At 47.4% G+C, this 18793-nt stretch overlaps 1 protein-coding gene across 1 annotated transcript; it reads right to left on the bottom strand.

Moving 5' to 3' along the window:
• Positions 1-2241: 2241 nt before the first annotated feature.
• On the bottom strand, positions 2242-17533 carry PGD (phosphogluconate dehydrogenase). Its single transcript, XM_055419537.2, has 13 exons — positions 17378-17533; positions 16711-16786; positions 15860-16039; positions 14260-14325; positions 13329-13447; positions 11275-11344; positions 9062-9196; positions 7098-7287; positions 4015-4145; positions 3616-3749; positions 3144-3243; positions 2875-2997; positions 2242-2780 (listed from the first exon to the last, which is right to left on the bottom strand). The coding sequence occupies exons 1-13, from the start codon at positions 17383-17385 to the stop codon at positions 2661-2663; spliced, it is 1452 nt and encodes a 483-aa protein (XP_055275512.1). The 5' UTR covers positions 17386-17533; the 3' UTR covers positions 2242-2660.
• Positions 17534-18793: the final 1260 nt, after the last annotated feature.

The raw sequence follows: 18793 nt of genomic DNA, 5'->3' as shown, positions 1-18793 counted from the left end.
AGCAAGACCAACTGAGGCCACATGGTGAGACCGCCGTGTACCGCCATGTATCCAGCTGATAACCAGGGGCTGAGGTCCTAGCCAACACTGGCCACCTGATGAAGAAGACAGACACCTTCACATGGTCCCAGCCATGGAACCACCCCCAGCTTTCAGGTCTTCCTAGCTGAGGCCCCCAGATACTGTGGAACAGAGATAAGCCGTCACCCCGGTAGCCTTCTAAATTTCTGACCCTCAGAATTAGGATAAAAAAATGGTAGTTATGTTACACCACGGACTTTGGGGTGGTGTATTACACACTGGGCAGAAACTGGTACAGCATACCCATTACTAGATAGTGAATGTGTCTGTGCTAACACATACTCTGAACATGGCATATTCATCCTGAATATTCTACCCCTCCTGCAAAGATGGCTTCCATCTGTCTCGAAGATGACAGCTGCAAATCCCCTGACTAAAGCCTCTGCTGAGAGACCATGTCTGCTCCCTTGTCGGATCCATGTCTTTTCTTTTTTTTCAATTGAAGTGTAATTGCTTTACAATATTGTGTTAAGTTTCTGCTATACAACATAATCGATCAGGTCTATGTGTGTATATATATCCCGACCCTCTTGAGCCTCCTTCCCTCCCCCATGTCTTTCTAATTAACTCCTTTCTGTCCCAAATAAAGCAGAAAGAAGTTGTGTCTGACATCATAATAGACCTAGTTGTTTTTTTTTTTTTTTGCCAAGGGAGGCCCTTTGCCAGAATGGCCACCGGATTGTCCCTGCAGCAGTTGTGCTGGACAGGACCCACCTGGCTGGGAGCAGAACCTGTCTGTGTCCACCTCCATCCACTTTTAGAATTGTTCAACTACCTCACCTTCACCAGGAGGTAGGTAATAAAGAGTAAATCGTAAATAGGATTCACTATGTGGCAAACACTAATCCTTAAAAGAGCTCTGTGACACAGGTGCTATTATCTTTTTACAGACGAGGCAGCACATAGGTACCGAGATTAAGTATCAGAGTTAACCATGAATTAGTGGTGAATCTAAGGTATGGGCCCAGGCTCTAACCATTGGGCTGGGCTGCCTTTACTAGAGCTAACATAGGGAGTTTTTTATTGATGTACTTTTCTAATAAGTCATGGTATGTAAAATTCCTAAAGCATGAAATCATATATAGTAAAAAAAAAAAACCCAGGCAAAGGACTCATATTAACAATAAAAATATCTTCCGTTTATCTTGCCCTTCTTGTGCCATAATGGGAACCTGGGAGCTTGTTAGAAATGCAGAATATGTACACAGGTATACCTGTGGCTGATTCATGTTGATGTATGGCAAAAAACATCACAATATAGTGAAGTAATTATTCTCTAAAAATAATTTTTAAAAGGAAATGCAGAATATGGGTTCCCCGCCCCAGACCTGCTGACTCAGAGTCTACTTCCTCCCACCCCCAACCCCTGCCAAGCTCCACCCTCTGGCAGGGTGGTGGTTGTGAGTGGTGTATTCAGTGAAGAGCTGCTTAACTTACACACCTGAGCACACAGAGAAGCCCTGCCAAGAACTGTTTTGGAACTGGTTTGTAAAGTGAATTCACCAGTAAGTGCTAGAAGTACACAGAAATACCACTGTGTGTCCAGGACAGGCACAGCCTCAAGTAGTAATAATTACCATTACCAATAATTACTATTTATGTAGGTGCTTATTATGTGTTAAGTGTTGTTCAGTTTTTACCAGGAGTATCTTCAAAATAGCCTTAAGGAGGCCAGAATACTGGAGTGGGTAGCCGTTCCCTTCTCCAGGGGATCTTCCCAACTCAGGGACTGAACCCAGGTCTCCCAAACTCCTGGTGGATTCTTTACCAGCTGGGCTACAAGGGAAGCGTCATAAGGAGGCAGGTATGATTATTATCCCCATTTTACAAATGAGAAAACTGAGGCCAGAGATCTTAAATAATTTGTCTTAAGTCATACAGCTAGAAGGTCATAAGCTAGTTCACTCACTTCTTGACTATTTCCTCACCCTTCCCTCTAGAGTTAATCATTACCTAACTTTGGTGTTTCTGGTATTGATTTTTTGTTTTATTTTTATTTTTTTTAAAGAAAATAAAGAAGAAAATATTTAACAAGACTAAATAAAGGAAATAAACTAATTCAAATGTAATGAAATCGGGTGCACATCTTTCTGTCAGTGAGGCTGTGGCTCAGTGTGGATGAGGTAAGACTACATAAAGAGTCTGGAGAAAAAGCATAAATACGATTTTTCGTGAGTTTTTTTTCTTTTATTAAGTAAAAGGAAAGGGAGTCCAGGTGTGTGATACAAAGGTTCCAGTTTGATCAAATTCCACAAAACCCTTCCCCACCTTGATGAGAGCTGCTGCCTCCCTCACCCACAGGGGACACGCAGGGAACTCTGCCTCGGGGAGCTGGCTCACACTATCTCGCACACACTCCACTCCTGCTCCGTCCCAAGAGGCGAGGGTAGAGGGCGTGCTGGTTCTCTCAGAACTACTTGACACATAGAGACTCGGGCCAACTCTTCAGAGGAGTCTCTTACGACACATGATATTTTAAAAGATCTGAGCAGAAAGTAGGGCAGAAAGCCATGTAAGCAGTGCTGTGTGGCAAATGGAATGTCCCGGTCTGCGGAGCTGTGGCTTGGAACAGAATTCTATCAGGCGCTGTACGACGACGATGACACGCTGCCCCCGTGGCCCGTCCAGTTGGTGTGGATGAACTGGCCCGGCTTGGCCAAGAGTTCGTAGGTGTGCGCCCCGAAGTAGTCGCGCTGAGCCTGGAGAACAAGGGACAGGCTGGTTAGGACACAGGAAGGCACGGGACTCTGGGCACCACCCAGGTGGATGTTCACCACCCACCCTAAAGCTTACCTGGATGAGGTTGGCCGGCAGCATCTCATGTCTGTACCCGTCGTAGAATGAGAGAGCAGTGGTGAAGCAGGGCATGGGAATGCCTGCCTGGACACCAGTACTGATGGCCCGCCGCCAGGAGTCCTGAGCCAGAAAAGCAAAGCCAGAAACTAGTGACTAGCTCTCAGAAAAGACAACAGACTTTCAGGCGTGTGTGAAAAAGCAGACACCCCTCAGAGCAAAACCCACTGAGACGGAATTCCCGTACCACACAGCTCTGGGCTACACACCTGGCAGTTTTCCACAGCTGACTTAAAGAAGTCATCCAGCAATAGATTCTGAAGTCCTGGGTTTCGATCAAACGCATCTTTTATCTTTCCCAGGAATACACTGAAATAACCAAGAGAGAGAAAGTTGATGAATCTCAAGTAGCAGGCTGATGGCCTGGCAGAAAGGAGGAGAAGTAACAGACACCCTAGCGAGTTACGAAGGCACCTGTCCTCCTGACCCCACCCCCAAAGTTTGCTGTACAGACCAGGAACACCGAAGCCCAGGTCGCGAGACGTCTGGGCAGAGGGCACAACGGTGCACACGGAAGCACTTTAGACGGGGTAGTGTAGACACTCGAGTAACTGACACACAGGAAGAAGGTGAGAGGTGGCACCTAAAGCTGCCTGGGCGCCAGCGAGAGGACTCCGTGTACAGCTCCAGGAAAGCCCTTCTGAGAGCGCCTGAGCCCCTGGTTCCCCCACCAGCACTCACCTCCTGATGATGCAGCCCCCCCTCCACATCAGGGCAATGCCGCCATAGTTGAGGGTCCAGCCAAATTCAGTGGCTGCCTGTCTTAGCAGCATGAAGCCCTGAGCATAAGAGATGATCTTGGAAGCATAGAGGGCCTGAAGATGGACACCAAGATTCATCAGAACTGCAGTCAGCACACGGATGCCCTATCCTCCCTGCCCCCTCCCCATTCCCTGCAGCAGCACAGATCCTACTGCCTCATCCCCACCCCCAGCAGCGTAAGGACTATAGTTTAGGACAGGCTGCAGATTCAATCAAAGGGCAAGGCTGGACTGTCCCCTCTCCATGTGGTCTCAGGACGCTCTCTGGCAGGAGCCCCCTCCCCCACCCCACCCCCACGGGGCCTGCACCACCCCCCACCTTTCGAATGTCCTCCAGGAATGATTTCTTATCTCCTTCAAACGGGATATTCTGAGGCCCCTTCAGCTTTTTGCTGGCTTGGATCCTCTCGTCCTTCAAAGATGACAAGCATCTCGCGAAGACGGCTTCTCCTGCGTGGGGGGAGGGGGTAGATAATGTGTCACCACTGTGCACACACAGAACCCGAGGAGCGCTCGAGCCTGAGTGGGTGAGGGGAGCAGAAGTGGAGCACAACTTCAGTTTTACAAAGAGCTTAAAGTCTCAACCTTAGGCCACCAGAGTTAAAACAAACTTTCATAAGAAGCTCGAAACAGTTGATCTGAAAATTAAAAGTCCAAGTCAGGCTTCCACATAAATGTGGGTATTCAACCACAAAGACCACCATGAAAGTCAAAAGGGGTGCTTTAAGGGGAAAAACGAAGCAGCAAAATCACTATTATTAAGAAATAACTCGGTGTAGGTCTAACAGTAAAATTTCTGTTTCAGCTGGGAGGACTTTCATTTTTAAATGCTTACCAACAACTCAATTTATTTTAAGCACTAACACCCATAACTTTGAAACAACCAGTACATTCAGAAGTAACACAGACTTCACTCTTCATAAAATTCCATTTTCTAATTCTTACAGTTTAATTTTCAGTATATCCATGATCACTGTTATGGTTCAACAGTTTTATTTGAGTAAAAAAAGTTTTAATACAGTACTTTATCTTTTTGGTGAGGCAGGTGGCAAACAGGATCTTAGTTCCCTGATGACTGGGGATCGAACCCATGGTGCCTGCAGTGGAAGTGCAGAGTATTAACCACTGAACCTCCAGGGAAGTCCCTCAGTATAGTATTTTAATATTAAGACTATTTGGTATCTTAAAAATCATCACTTATAAATATTCGCCCAATTGACAATGGCAATGGCAAGCCACTCCAGTACTCTTGCCTAGAAAATCCCATGGATGGAGGAGCCTGGTAGGCTGCAGTCCGTGGGGTCGCTAAAGGTCAGACACGACTGAGAGACTTCACTTTCACTTTTCACTTTCACACATTGGAGAAGGAAATGGCAACCCACTCCAGTGTTCTTGCCTGGAGAATCCCAGGGACGGGGGAGCCTGGTGGGCTTCCGTCTATGGGGTCACACAGAGTCGGACACGACTGAAGTGACTTAGCAGCAGCAGCAGCAGACCATTTTTCCCAACAGACAAAATGAAGTAAAACCTTTAGGAACTAACAGGGGACTCTGTTTTGAGGAAAGAATTCTGGCCATAGACTTGAGAGCGGGTGTCTCCCTGGCCCTGTCTGCCTCTCCGGGCTCCTGCACACACATGATGACTTAGCAATCCTGGGTAGAGGCTTCGAAAGACAAAAGGCAAGCGTGGTGTAACCACAGGGTTGCTTAAAGATTAGACAGAAGACTCGCTTCCCCATTAGTTCAGCAAGTAAGAATGGCACCTGGCCAGGGAGGAAGCCTGCCTGCCGTCCACTAGGAAGGGACAAAGTCTCTGAAACATCCAAGTAGGACTATCTTGAAGGCTCTAATACTCATATATTTGAGTCAATGATGAATGAACCGCTCCCAGTTACTGGTCCTGGGGCCCGCCCCCACCCCCCGCCCCCAGGATGGTATTCAAATTAGCTAAATAGCAGTCCACTTCCTTCTCTGTAGAGCTGGACTGCTTCCCTCTTCACCAGGCCTGCAACCACCCTGTTCAATGTGAACTGCTACTGCTGCTGCTAAGTCACTTCAGTCGTGTCTGACTCTGTGCGACCCCATAGACGGCAGCCCACCAGGCTCCACCATCCCTGGGATTCTCCAGACAAGAACACTGGAGTGGGTTGCCATTTCCCTCTCCAATGTGTGAAAGTGAAAAGTGAAAGTGAAGTCGCTCAGTCGTGTCCAACTAGTAGCGACCCCATGGACTGTAGCCCACCAGGCTACTCTGTACATGAGATTTTCTAGGCAAGAGTACTGAGTGGCTTGCCATTGCCTTCGTGAAGCATAATTAACCACGAAACCAAAGTGAGAGGAGATTAGGGACAGAAAGGCAACCCATGTCTGGAAGAATCACTCCCCAAGTGTTGGGGAACCACTCTGCCAGGAGCAATGAACAACCTGTCATTAAACAGGCCAGAGACTTCCTTCATTCTTCTTTTCAATGTTGCCAGAATGTATCTATTTTATTCTTTTTTATGTTTTTTTGCCACACAGCAAGGCATGTGGGATTTTAGTTCCCCAATCAGGGATTGAACCTGTGCCCCCTGCAGTGGAAGTCCCTATTTTATTCTTAAAGAACCATCATGCAATTCTGCTAATCCTCTTGATATTTTTATCTCTGCTGATTATTTCCTTCTCTCTACATCTTTTTGAGTTTGATGTTTAGCTCATTAATATAAAAAAACAAGGATGGGAAGGATATAAGACAACTTCAGGAAACCAATACTCTTCTAAAAGGAGAAGGAACTTAGGAAAGAAATATTAAAGGACTGGAAACGCATAAGTAATATTTTATTAGATAACTGAGAAAAAACCTTAGCAAAATAGTAATAAATGCTGAGTACCTAAGCTTTTATTATTGTGCGAACTGTCGTATGAAAAATTCCATTACAGTTACCTTTCCTGTTAAAAAGACCCCAGGTCACTGACTATAATTAAATCACTAACGTTAAAAAGATCCAGGGACTTCCCCGGCAGTCCAGTGATTAGGACTCAGCGATTTAACTGCAGGGCCCCAGCTTCTGTCCCTGGTCCGGGAACTAAGATCCACAAGCTGAGCAGTGTAGACAAAAAAAAAAAATCCTCAAAGTCAAACTGCAAAAGACAGATAGTGATTCTGGAATTCATCTCAAAGCTCACATGACTGGCAGAAGGATTACAAAGAAGAGATTCAAAGGCAGCTTCACTGTAAACTTCACACTGTAAACTTACGCAAATGCAGAAAGAGCAGACTGCACTTGGAAAGCCAACTAGTGTTGAACAGGAGATCTGAAAAACCTGCTAACTCTCAGTGGCCGGGCTATACTAACACTTGAGAAGGATGTCAGGATCAAAACCTCGAGACAGAACGGTTCAGTCAAAAGCTGAGTGTAGTTACCAATGAGGGTGACGGGCACGCCGTACTCCAGGGCGGAGATGGCGGTCCACTTCCCGGTGCCCTTCTGCCCCGCACTGTCCCGGATCTTTGGCAGCAGGTGTTTGCCATCAGCATCTTGGAATTTGAGAATATTGGCTGTGATTTCAATCAGGAACGAGTCCAGCTCTGTCTTATTCCATTCCTCAAAGGCCTGTGTGCAAGGCATGAAAGAAAACAGTGTGAGAGAAACCAGGATTATCCAGGAGACGCTCCCTGAATGGACTCATGCTTCTCCCCTGTCAATACTGACAGATGCTCACAACCCGCTCGACACCACCTGAACACTTCTCCCACCAGCTAAGTTTTATGCTGAGAGTCAGCTGCGTCTGACTGCAGCCTGTTGATGCTGATCTTCTGATCACCAGACTGTGCTTCCCTGAGCCGGGTGTACCCTCGCCTCGCATGGGTCTCTGTACAGTCACCTTTCTCCATCAGTCAATCCGGAGAGCGGCCTCTTACATCCCTTTACTTTCCTTTACAATAATGATCGTGAACTAGCTTTTTATAATCAGTCGTTATTGTCTGTCTTCTCAAGATCCATGAAGGCAAGGACTTTGTTTTTTCCACTAATACATCCCCAACATAGAAGAGTGCCTGGCATATAATACAGCACTCATAATGTAAACCAATTAAATATGAACACACACAAAAAAGTAATGTTTCTATGAAAACTAAGTCATTGTTTTCCAAAGAACAATAAAGAAAAGTCAGTAAAACAAGGTAAACGGGGATGACACACATTTAAAAATTAGGAGGAAAAGTAGAGAATCTGGAAGGATTCTGCACTGTGTGCCTTGCAAGTAAGTGTCTTTCAATCATGTTCCACTGGAAATAACTGAAAGGACGAACTCTAGATGAGAGGGTTGACTAGAATGCAGATCACCATGGGATACTCAAAAGGACCCAAGTCTCATAAAATGATGGGTGAATGAACCTTTGAACATACCTTCCTATATTTTCTTTTTGGGGGGCTACACTGTAAGGCATGTAGGTAGGGTCTTAGTTCTCCAACCAGGGATGGAACCCATGTTCTATGCAGTGGAAGCTCAGAATAGGGGACTTCATTGGCAGTCCAGTAGTTAAGACTTCCACTGGTCAGGGAACCAAGATCCCACCTGTTATGTGGCCAAAATATAAATGTTTGCCTATTTAATGATGCTGAAATATCTAAAGGGTACTAACATCTGCAGTTTACTTTGAAGTATATATTTCAAATTTATATGAAATAAATATATTTATTTATATAAGATAAAACTAATAGAGGGATGGACAGATACTCAATAAAGCAAGTACTTAATATAGTAAAATGTTAATGGTATAGTCTAGGTTGTGTGTATGTAAGTGATCACTCAAATTCTTTCAGTTGTGTTGTATGTTTGAACACTTTCATAATAAAATGTTGGGGGAGATACTTGTTTCCGTCTCTAACTTTTTGATTAACTGTCACCTTGATCAGAAAAGTGGGCTTCTGCTGCTCCTCCCACGAGGGACCCTGCAGTTGAGTGACACTGGCCTAAAACACCGTAAGGTCCCTGGTGAAGGTGGTGATTACCATCAAGAGCCCCTGGCTGAGTGACCGCCTATCAGATTTTATGATCCTGAGAGCAGCCCTTGAATTAGGCTGAGTCCAGCCAGGCCACCAGAATGACCAAGGGAAAAAGAGTGAGCAAGGATTTATTGCTACCCACCTTGGGGCTTCCCAGGTGGTGCTAGTGGTAAAAAATCCACCTGCCAATGCAGGAGACGTGGATTAAATCCCTGGGTCGGGAAGATCCCCTGGAGAAGGAAGTGGCAACCCACTCCAGTCCTCTTGCCTGGAGAATCCCACGGACAGAGGAGCCTGGCGGGCAACAGTCCACGGGGTAGCCAAGAGTCGGACACGACTGAGCGCACAGCACCCCACGCCACCCCCTGCCCGGGCTCACCTTGGCCATCTCCGCGTGCCCCATGCCCAGGACGTCTGTCATCAGGTGGTAGGCCTCACAGATGAGCTGCATGTCCCCATACTCTATGCCGTTGTGCACCATCTTCACAAAGTGTCCCGCACCCTCGTCCCCCACCTGTGAGAGCCACAAGCAGGAGGCCTTCAGGAGGTCGCAAAACACACCAGAGGAGCCCGCGTCCAATTCTTGGGCCAGGCTCCCTCCCCAGACAAAAAAAATGAAGAAGTATCTATAGTATTTCAACCGAAAGGGGAAAAGAAGCTGGCCAATCAAACCACTTGTACTTTAAACAATATAGAAATGTTCTGTAGTTGTAATGGCCACTGAGGGGTAAGGAGACTTCAGATGCAAGGTGTGGCCCTCAACCATGTAAGCCCAGAAGTGTGTGCTCACCAGGGTGCCAGAGTGGACAAGGTACTGATGTATAATAGTCAGCAAGGTTATAAAACCACAATACCAGTCTGTGAATTCATGATGAGAAAGTTAACTTAGTGTATCTTAGCGGTGACCAGTGTTAGTCCAAGCGACACCCTCCTCTGTCCCTGTGGCCAAGCCACAGGGGAAGCCAGAGTAGCTGAAAACCGGCTGGAGGGCAAGGAGTCTGGACAGGGAGAGTGACGGGGCATCAGACTGCACAGTCAGGTGCTGCCATCTCCAGGACGGGGACGTGCCTGCCCATGGATGGTGCTGGTGGCCCAAGCGGCGTCCCCGCAGCCACACAGTTGGGAGGAATGCTGTCCCAAGTCACCCTGACACAGAGGCTTCCTCCGCCCACGTTTCCACTGCTGACCTACCCCCTCCTGGTTTTGACACTTTCTTTGGCCGTGAAATCACATAGCTAATAACACTTTCCTTCACCCCTTCCTTCCTGAACTTAGTACTGAACTAAGGGGTGCGCGCTTTTAGTGTCTAGATCAGTTTTTTCAATAACCTAAGGATAAGGCTTGGGGCTATGGCAAGTCAGCTAGAGTTGACCAAAATACACAGGCAAGTACTGTTATTTTCTCCATGGTTATGTCCTAAATGTATCTAAAAAAAAGTTACTGCCACTGTACCTTCATTTTTACTGTAGCAATTTATTCAAGGAACAAACTCCCTTCCCAATCCTCCACACTTGTGAGGAACTTACTCAGTCCTCTGAATCACAGCACCAGCCCCTCTTAACACAAAGGTTCTGACTGACCTCAGTGACCATGGGTTAAAGTGTGAGGACAGCTTAGTCACCAGGCCCTGTCAGGCCGAGGCATGGGGAGGACCCCTCATTCCCTGTGTCCTTGGGTCCTTGTTTCCTACCTACTTTTTATCTCATGTAAAACAAAACATCATAAAAATGGCACGTAGAATAAAATTCCAGGGGATTAGGAGCTAAAGCTATCTTGCAAGTCACCCAGCCCAACCCCCATATTTGACAAATGAGAACACTGAAGCCCACGGAAGACAGTGATTGAAGCCCATGGGACACAGTGACCGATGATCATGGAACACAGTGACCAAAGCCCAGGGGACACAGTGACCACCTAATGTCACAGTTCTAGTTAGTAGAGAGCCAGCATGACGACAACTCAGGTGTCCCCAGCCCAGCGCTCTGTTCATTGATGGGATGGACTGAGGCTGTAACAAGAGACAGAATGTATTCTATTCACAACACAAAATATAGGAAGGGGAAGTATTAGCCTTGGCCTCTGTCACATTCAGTGAGGGCAAAAAGCTGAGGCTTTTCTGTGCTAATCTAGCACAGAGTACCCATCCCAGGAGCAAACTCCACATTTGATTCTGACATTCTTTTTTTGGCTGTGCAGCTTGTGGGATCTTAGTTCCCTAACCAGGGAATGAAACCAAACCATGGCAGTGAGATCGTGAAGTTCTAACCACTGGACTGCCAGGGAATTCCCTTGGCATTCTTTCTTTAGCCATGAAGTAATATGACTAATAAATCTTAGTTCACCTTGTCCTTCTGTTCCTTTTTTAAGGAATCCATATTTTAGATGAATTGAGAAGGCTGCTTTTAATATCAACCTCCAGTTATGAATATTAAGATACAAGGAATGTATAATAGACACATTTTAGACACCAGCTATGCTAGTGACTTATAAGACTGAGGCACTCATGTGACAAAGCAAACCACCGGGCCTGCTATGATCCTCTGCACCCTCTGCCCGTGGTGCCAACCAGCTCGAGAGGGGCCCAGAACCTACCCAGTCACAGCAGGGTTCTCCTGTCCCCACTTTGGCGGCGATGCCTTGGAAGATGGCCTTGATGTGGGGCCTGTGGGAGGGAAGCGCGTGGTTCAGCTCCCAAGAACAGAAGGGCTGAGGGCTCCCTTAAGTTCTCAAGGACGGCCCCTCCCACCCAATTTTTCCAAGGTGGAAGTGCCCTTGAAAAAGTAATGAATAAGCTAAGTCCTCAAGGTAAGCCAGTTGGAGGCTTCGGACTATCTGTTTGAGATAGGACACAAAAAGCCTGGGCAGAAGGGTCAGCAAAGCCCCAGGAGAAACTTCTGTGCATCTCAGAAGATGCTGCAATCAATCCCTGCCATTCCCACAGAGCCTTCTATTGTCTGGAATGATGTTATCAAGGACAGCAGGATCCTGGACAGACAGAACCCGGAAGCGCTTCCAAGAGCTGCGCTCCTTATCATTCGGAGAAAAAGCAGCTGCTCTGCATTCCTTGCACGCCTCCTGTAACTCCTGACACCTTTTCCTTCTGGTCTCCTCACTACTAACCAATAAGGCTACTTCACAAAAGGGATTTGGTGAAGACACAAATCCTGACAGGGCTGCAAAGGATGAGGGGCTGAGGCAGCTCCACTTCAACTCTTCAGAGCTTCCCTGAACTTTGACTCACTTTTTCAGGTAAAAGTACCATTCCTGCTCCTAACAGGCCAGTCAGGAAAATGTATTCATGGGAACTGGAGCACTCATGAATGTCTGTATAGCACTTTAGTGTGTACTGTCTGCAATTCTAACAGCCCCCACTGGGCAGTACCCAAGGTAAATCTTTTTAAGCTTTTGAGAAGCAAGAAGGCCTTTGTTTCTAGATTTTAACATATTGAAGAGAATCATTAGGGAAACACTGAAGGCAGGAGAAGAGGACGACAGAGGATGAGATGGTTGGATGTCATCACCAACTCGATGGACATGAATGAACAAGCTCCGGGAGTTGGGGATGGACAGGGAAGCCTGGTGTGCTGCAGTCCACGGGGTCCCAAAGAGTGGGACATGACTGAGTGACTGAACTAATTAACTAATCATTAGGGGAGTAATTAAAAGAATAATCTCCCCCAATAAAACCCTCATCTCTGGGGACTGGATTTGATCACTCTTTTTAAATAAATTCTTCTTTTTTAAACATTTTTTGTCCAAGCCTCAAAGCATGTGGGATTCTTAGCTCCCCAATCAGGGACTAAACCCATGCACCCTACAATAGAAGCTCAGAGTCTTAACCATAAGACTGCCAGGGACGTCCCCCAATCACGCCTTACTTTATTGCCTAATATAAGTCTAGACTATTTGGAAACCAAATGCATTCAGAAAAGCACACTACCTGTCCATGGCTCCCTCACAAGGATCCTTCCTTTTCTTTCTTTCTCTCTGCTCCATCGATTGTCCTCTGTCTGGCTTTCTCTTTTCCTGCAGCCTCAGCAGTGGCGTTTCCCTCAGTATAAGTTACATATAACTAATTACTTGCATCTTTTCATTTTAATCCTCTACCCAGCTTACCACCCCAACCCCTGTGTCTCATACAGCCCACCTGTTACATCATCACCAGAGCACCTCCCTTCCGGCCGACTACGTCCTCTTACACATAGCACAGTGAGCAACGTAAAATTCGTTTCTTCCTTAGTTAAGTAAAAATTCTCTACCTGGTTTTCAGGGAACAGAAGAGGCCCCATCTGACTGCCATTACTCACAGTGATTACCTATACCATATCTGAGCTGAAGAGGCAAATCTTACTAATAAGTCCAGACAATGCATTATCTGAGCTGCCTTCTTAAAGCCTCTGAACCCTTGAAACCTACTTAGAACTTCCATTATTGGTACTGGAGGAAATAACAGAGAATAAAAGGAAAAGAGAAACAGGCACACACATTACATCAAAGCAACAGAACATAAAAGACTATGTCCAGCATCTCCCATCTCCATCACTCAAGACTGCACAGAGGAGAGTGGGTGGCAGGGCTGGCCTCCACCCACCGATCTCCAGGTCCAGGCTCCCTGTGCCCACGTGGGTGGTGTCTGAGGTACTCACCAGGCCTCCTTGTTCCCTCCCGGCATAAGCGATGGGCCATACCGGGCCCCGTCCTCTCCACCACTAACTCCACTACCCACAAACAAGATGCCCTTCTCCTTGAGGTCTCGACACCGTCTCTACAGGAAAGAAAAAGAATTTCATCACGTTTCCTAAAATCAGTTTCTCCCACCATATGAGACAGGTATGGACATCCCACATTTGACTTCAGTGACCCAAGAATCCAAGAATAACCCAGCCATTCAAGATATTTAATTCCCTCAGTTTGGGAACTTAAAAGGGAGGGCTTCCCTCGTAGCTCAGTTGGTAAAGAATCCACCTGCAATGCAGGAGACCCAGGTTCGATTCCTAGGTCGGGAAGATCCCCTGGAGAAGGAACTGGCAACCAACTCCAGTATTCTTGCCTAGAGAATCCCTATGGACAGAGGAGCCTGGTAGGCTACAGTCCATGGAGTTGCAAGAGTTGGATACGACTTAGCAACTAAACCAAACCAACCCAAAGGGAAATAATAAAGCCAAACATACATTCTCACCTTACAGATCTTGTACAATACGACTCAATGAAGATGTGGTTTAATACAAGCATGATTTATGGCCATTCGGCACTTAGATTGTACTGGGACTTTCCCAGCACAAGAAACCATTAGAGCAGCAGTCCTCACCCACAATGCCCAATGATGTATCACGGATTGGTGGAGAGAAAGGGAACATGAGCATAAATGCCCAGCTTGCTGAGTCTAAGCAGCAGTCATCCTTCTGAGTTACATGTGTGACCAGCGAGAACCTCATCCATCAGGTATGTCTTGATGGCCAGTCCCCAAAGAATCAGCACCACAGAAGGATGTCCACTCTTCCGTTACATGTGCAGCACTGCTACTTTTTTCTAAAATATTCCCAGAACCTGGAAGAATGTGGACTGAGGAACACTCACCATGGTATCCCTGTATTCAGAATTTCCTCCATCAATAATGATATCACCAATCTCTAGCAAAGGTACCTGTTAACCAGACACCAGCATTAAGGCAAAGAAATGAAAGACAAAAACGAATACACCTTGACCAGTTAAAACAAACAAGAATTTACCCCAAATAAACCCAGCCTGAAAGTGTGTGTGTCTGTGTGTGTGTGTATAAAGTTTAATCTTCAACAATCCTTTCTGAGGGAGAGTTGAAAGTCAAAGTGTCAATCACGCAGTCATGTCCGACTCTTGCAAACCCTTGGACTGTAGCCCACCAGGCTCCTCTGTGCATGGAATTCTCCAGCCAAGAATACTGGAGCAGTTTGCCATTTCCTTTTCCGGGGGATCTTCCCAACCTAGAGCGAGAACCCCGGTCTTGCACACTGATGGCAGATTCTTTGCTGTCTGGCCACCAAGCCAGGGAAACCCTATTTAAAAGCTTAGGGCTATCGAGCAAACCCAGTGAGAACTCTCCACAACTGAAATAATTTTTTTAACTATGATTTTTACAACAAACAAATCCTACTTGGAAAATTTTCTATTTCCAATGGGTACCACGTGTCTGATTTATATTCCTAGATTGGATTAGTTTTAAAAGATCTATAAAATCTCTGCCTGGAACAGAAAGTAGGTCCAGTAAATATCTAATGGTTTTGTATATGAATAAATGATTTGATCACCACCATTTGAAGATGGCAGGAAAAGACCAGGCGTTGAACAAGAATATCTTCCTAGGCTCACCAACTAAGTTGTCTTTATCATTCAATCTCCCCCCACAAGGGAGATTCATTATTCAACCTCCCCCCACAAGGCTCCAGTTTACATTACTTAATACTGTCCTGTGCTGAACAGTGGACTTCCATGGTGGCTCAGATGGTAAAGAATCTGCCTCCAATGCAGGAGACCCAGGTTGAATCCATAAGTCAGGAAGATCCCCTGGAGAAAGGAATAGCTACCCACTTCAATATTCTTGCCTGGAGAATTTCATGGACAGAGGAGCCTGGTGGGTTACAGTCCAGGGGTTTGCTAAGAGTCAGATACAACTGAGTGACACACACACACACTGAAAAGTACTCTGCAATTTTCCAGATCATTCTGTCCGAACTAGTCCTGGGCAGCCTGACATCTTACTACACAAAAAATCTGGTGTCATTTATCACAACGTTCTTCTTTCCAAGGTCATCTTTCTTTTTTAACAGAGGCATAGTGGAGTCTTAACCACTGGACCGCTAGGGAAGTCCAAGAACTGTAAGTTTTTTTTGAACATCAAAGATATAGTTCACTGAGATTACTGATATTTCTATTCTGGTTGATAATGAATTCTTACTGACATGTCTCTTGGTGGCCTCAGAATTTTATATACAAAGAATTATTACCACCCAAGAATATACTGTTACTTAATTAGCACCAATCAAGTTAACCACCACTGAGTCATTAAAGCAGCAGTTTTGTCAGAAGTGAGCAGATTGCATCTAGAAACTGAAAAGGGACAAAAGTTCTTAACCAAAAAGCAGTGAAACAGCTAAAGGAAGTCCTGTCAGATGAGTGGCAGCTGGGAGAGAGCCGGCCTCACCAGTTTCTCAATGAAATCATCAACGGCCTGACCGGCCTTCACAAGCAGGATGATCCGCCGTGGCTTCTTCAGCTTGGACACCATTTCCTCCAAGGAGTGAGCACCAATCACCTTGGTGCCCTTCGCCTCATTGGCCAAGAAGTCATCAACTTTGGAAACTGTCCTATTAAAAGCACAGACCTAGAAGGACAAAGGGCCTGGTTAGGAGATCGAGGACACAGAAGACCTTCAGACTGAGGATCAAGGGACAATGGGTTTCTATACAGCCCAAGGTTTTGGGAAGGGAGGACCCTGATTCTAACTTTTCTCCACCCAAGTGCTGATGGATCACCGTAAAATTAATTATAATATGATAAAAAAGCAAAGGATTGGATATAAGCAAAGGTCAACTGCCCATAACATATTGGGCCAGAGCCTGTCACTATTTGGTTAGGACTTAAATGTGGGAACCGGCTAGTGCCAGACTGTTACCTTTTGTCACTGATAACCCTTGTATCTAAGCCAGTTTAGTACTCACACCTGAACTTTTCTCCAGATCCCATTAGGCAATAAAGTCAGAGATCTACACTTTTGGAGGGATTTCTCCTCCTCAGGAGAGGGCAGGTTTACTTAAGGCCATCTTACAGAATGGGCAGATCCATTCAGCAGGACTCCTTCCTGAGAGGACTGCAGAGTGGGCCCCCCCACCCCCACATGTGGGGTTTCTCTCTTGCAAAAATGTTAAGCAGCAACAGAGCACACAGAGAACCATATTCCAGGTTACAGGGGATCTTCCAAATCACAACGGTCCCCAGCACTCAGGCTAAGGCACCGAGGAGCCCTAAGGGAAGAGTGTGCCCCTCCCCACTTACCACAAAGCCGTGGTCATTCATGTTCAAAATTAAGTTCTGACCCATGACAGCCAGTCCAATCAAGGCAATGTCAGCTCTGAAAGAGGGGAAGAGGAACAAAGGAAACTGTGTCAGTTGCACTTAATTCATCACAACGCAGAGTTTTCTAGCTTTTGATACAATTAACAACTAGTCTTAACTTTCCTCTAGCCCACTCTTCCCTTTTGCACTTTAGACCCCGGGGTTGCAGCCTTCAGGCCACCCCCCCATCTACCACTTCGCGGGTCCCCAAGTTCTCCTGGACCAACGACACATGCACAAGGAGGGGGTTCGCGGCACAGTCTTTTCTGCGCTACGGCCGAGCTGGTGATGACGCGTCCGAGGCCTTCCGTCTCAGCAGCCGGGCCGTCTAGGGGCCCAAGCTGCCCTCGGCCACGCCTGTCCCCTCCTCTCTCTCCTTTCCTAGGAATAGGATCCGCCCGCGTCACCGCGAGGGGCAGAGGGGCTGGGTCCCAGGAAAGGCGAGGCCGCGGGGCTGGCATGGGATCCGGCGCTTCTCTGGAGGTCCCGGGCTCCAGGCGCCACGAGGCCGGGCTCTGGAGACCCCCGGGGCGAGGCGACGTCAGGGGCGGCTCCTGTGTCCGCGCCGGCCCCCGGAAAGTTCCTGGCCACCCGCGGGGTCACTCACTGGGCCATGGCGGCGACAGCGGCGGCGGCAGAGCTGGCTGGAGCAAGCAGACCCGAAGCGCAGGGAGCGCACGGCGAGGATGATCCGGGCTGAGTCCCGATCCGGCTCGCCCCGGGAGGCGCTGGCCGCGGCTTTCCAGCGCTAGCCAATCGGAAGGACGGGGCGGAGTCCTAATGCCACGCCATTGGTCTGGCCCGGCGCCTGTTAGACCACCTGAGGAAAGTAGGCCCGCCCACTCCTAGGGCTGGTTCAGGAGAGCGCCGAGCACATCGATGACATCGCCTGCTCGCCCGCGGGGGCGTGGCGCGGGCGTTGGGCGCGGGTCCCGGGCAAAGGACACGTAGGGCCTGATTTCTGCTCCGAGCCTCGTTCCGGAAGAGTGGTGGCTCACGTCGGGCCGCGCTTTCCAGTGTAGCGGGCACTTGGACGCCTGTTGTCCAAGTGTCCATCACTCCCTCCTTTCGCCGCGCTCACTCTGGGGATTATGCGTGGAATTGCCCCACCCTGGAAAGGGCCCGAGTTGCATTCTTTCCTTTTTTAATTTTTATTTATTTGGCTGTGCCTGACTCTTAGTTACTGATTAAGGGATCTTTAGTTCTAGTTGCATCAGGAGAACTCTCAGCTGTGGCCTGGGGGATCTTAATTGCCCCACTGGGCATCAAACCCGGACCCCGCAGAGTCTTAGCCACTGGAGCACCAGGGAAGTCCCCGGAGGTGTATTCTTGTCTGTAGACACGTGTGACGAGTGCCAAGAAACGTTGCTCCTCACCACGACCCTGTGGGGGAGACGTGTTGCCTCTTTTTACAGGTGAAGAAACAGGCTCAGAGAGCAGGTGGGGGTGTACTTGCTGGGCTGCGATGGGGCCTGGCTTGGAGGTCGAGAAGCCACGTTAAGGGTGAACCGGCAGTTCAGGGCATTAAATACCGTCTCCCACGTGCGCAGTCCCTGGGGCACGAGGCGTCTTCACTCTCAGCCCTGAATCCTGCCGCCTCCCGTGCTGATGCCCGTGAACGAAGCTTAGCTCCTCGAGTACCTTTTAGAGTTTGTTCTGTTTTCTGTGGATGCTTGGCATCACCTAACAGTGCCTTACACATAGTAAGTGCTCAGCAGCTGCTTAACTACTAGAGTCACACAGCCAGGAAATGGCTAGATAGTGACCCAGTTGTGACCCATTCAAGGCTATTTTCATGGCACCAATTGTACAGGTTAATTTGTAACATAGGTTTTAACAGATACTGTTACAACTTCCACCTTAGCAGAGGTTCCACTATAGCCCTTTTTTGCCTATTGAAAGTCCTGTGTTAATTCAATCACAGAAACAATGTTTCTGTTAATTCTGTTAATGCAATAGTGAAATCTTACACTGAAATTCAAAAACGGTATCACAGCCCACTTTATCTTGTATGTACCTGTTC

The sequence above is a fragment of the Moschus berezovskii genome, chromosome 17, assembly GCF_049115385.1.
Source record: "Moschus berezovskii isolate FMDL1 chromosome 17, NW_MosBer_1.0, whole genome shotgun sequence".
Classification (NCBI taxonomy): domain Eukaryota; kingdom Metazoa; phylum Chordata; class Mammalia; order Artiodactyla; family Moschidae; genus Moschus; species Moschus berezovskii.
This window is presented reverse-complemented; position numbering and strand designations above follow the sequence as displayed.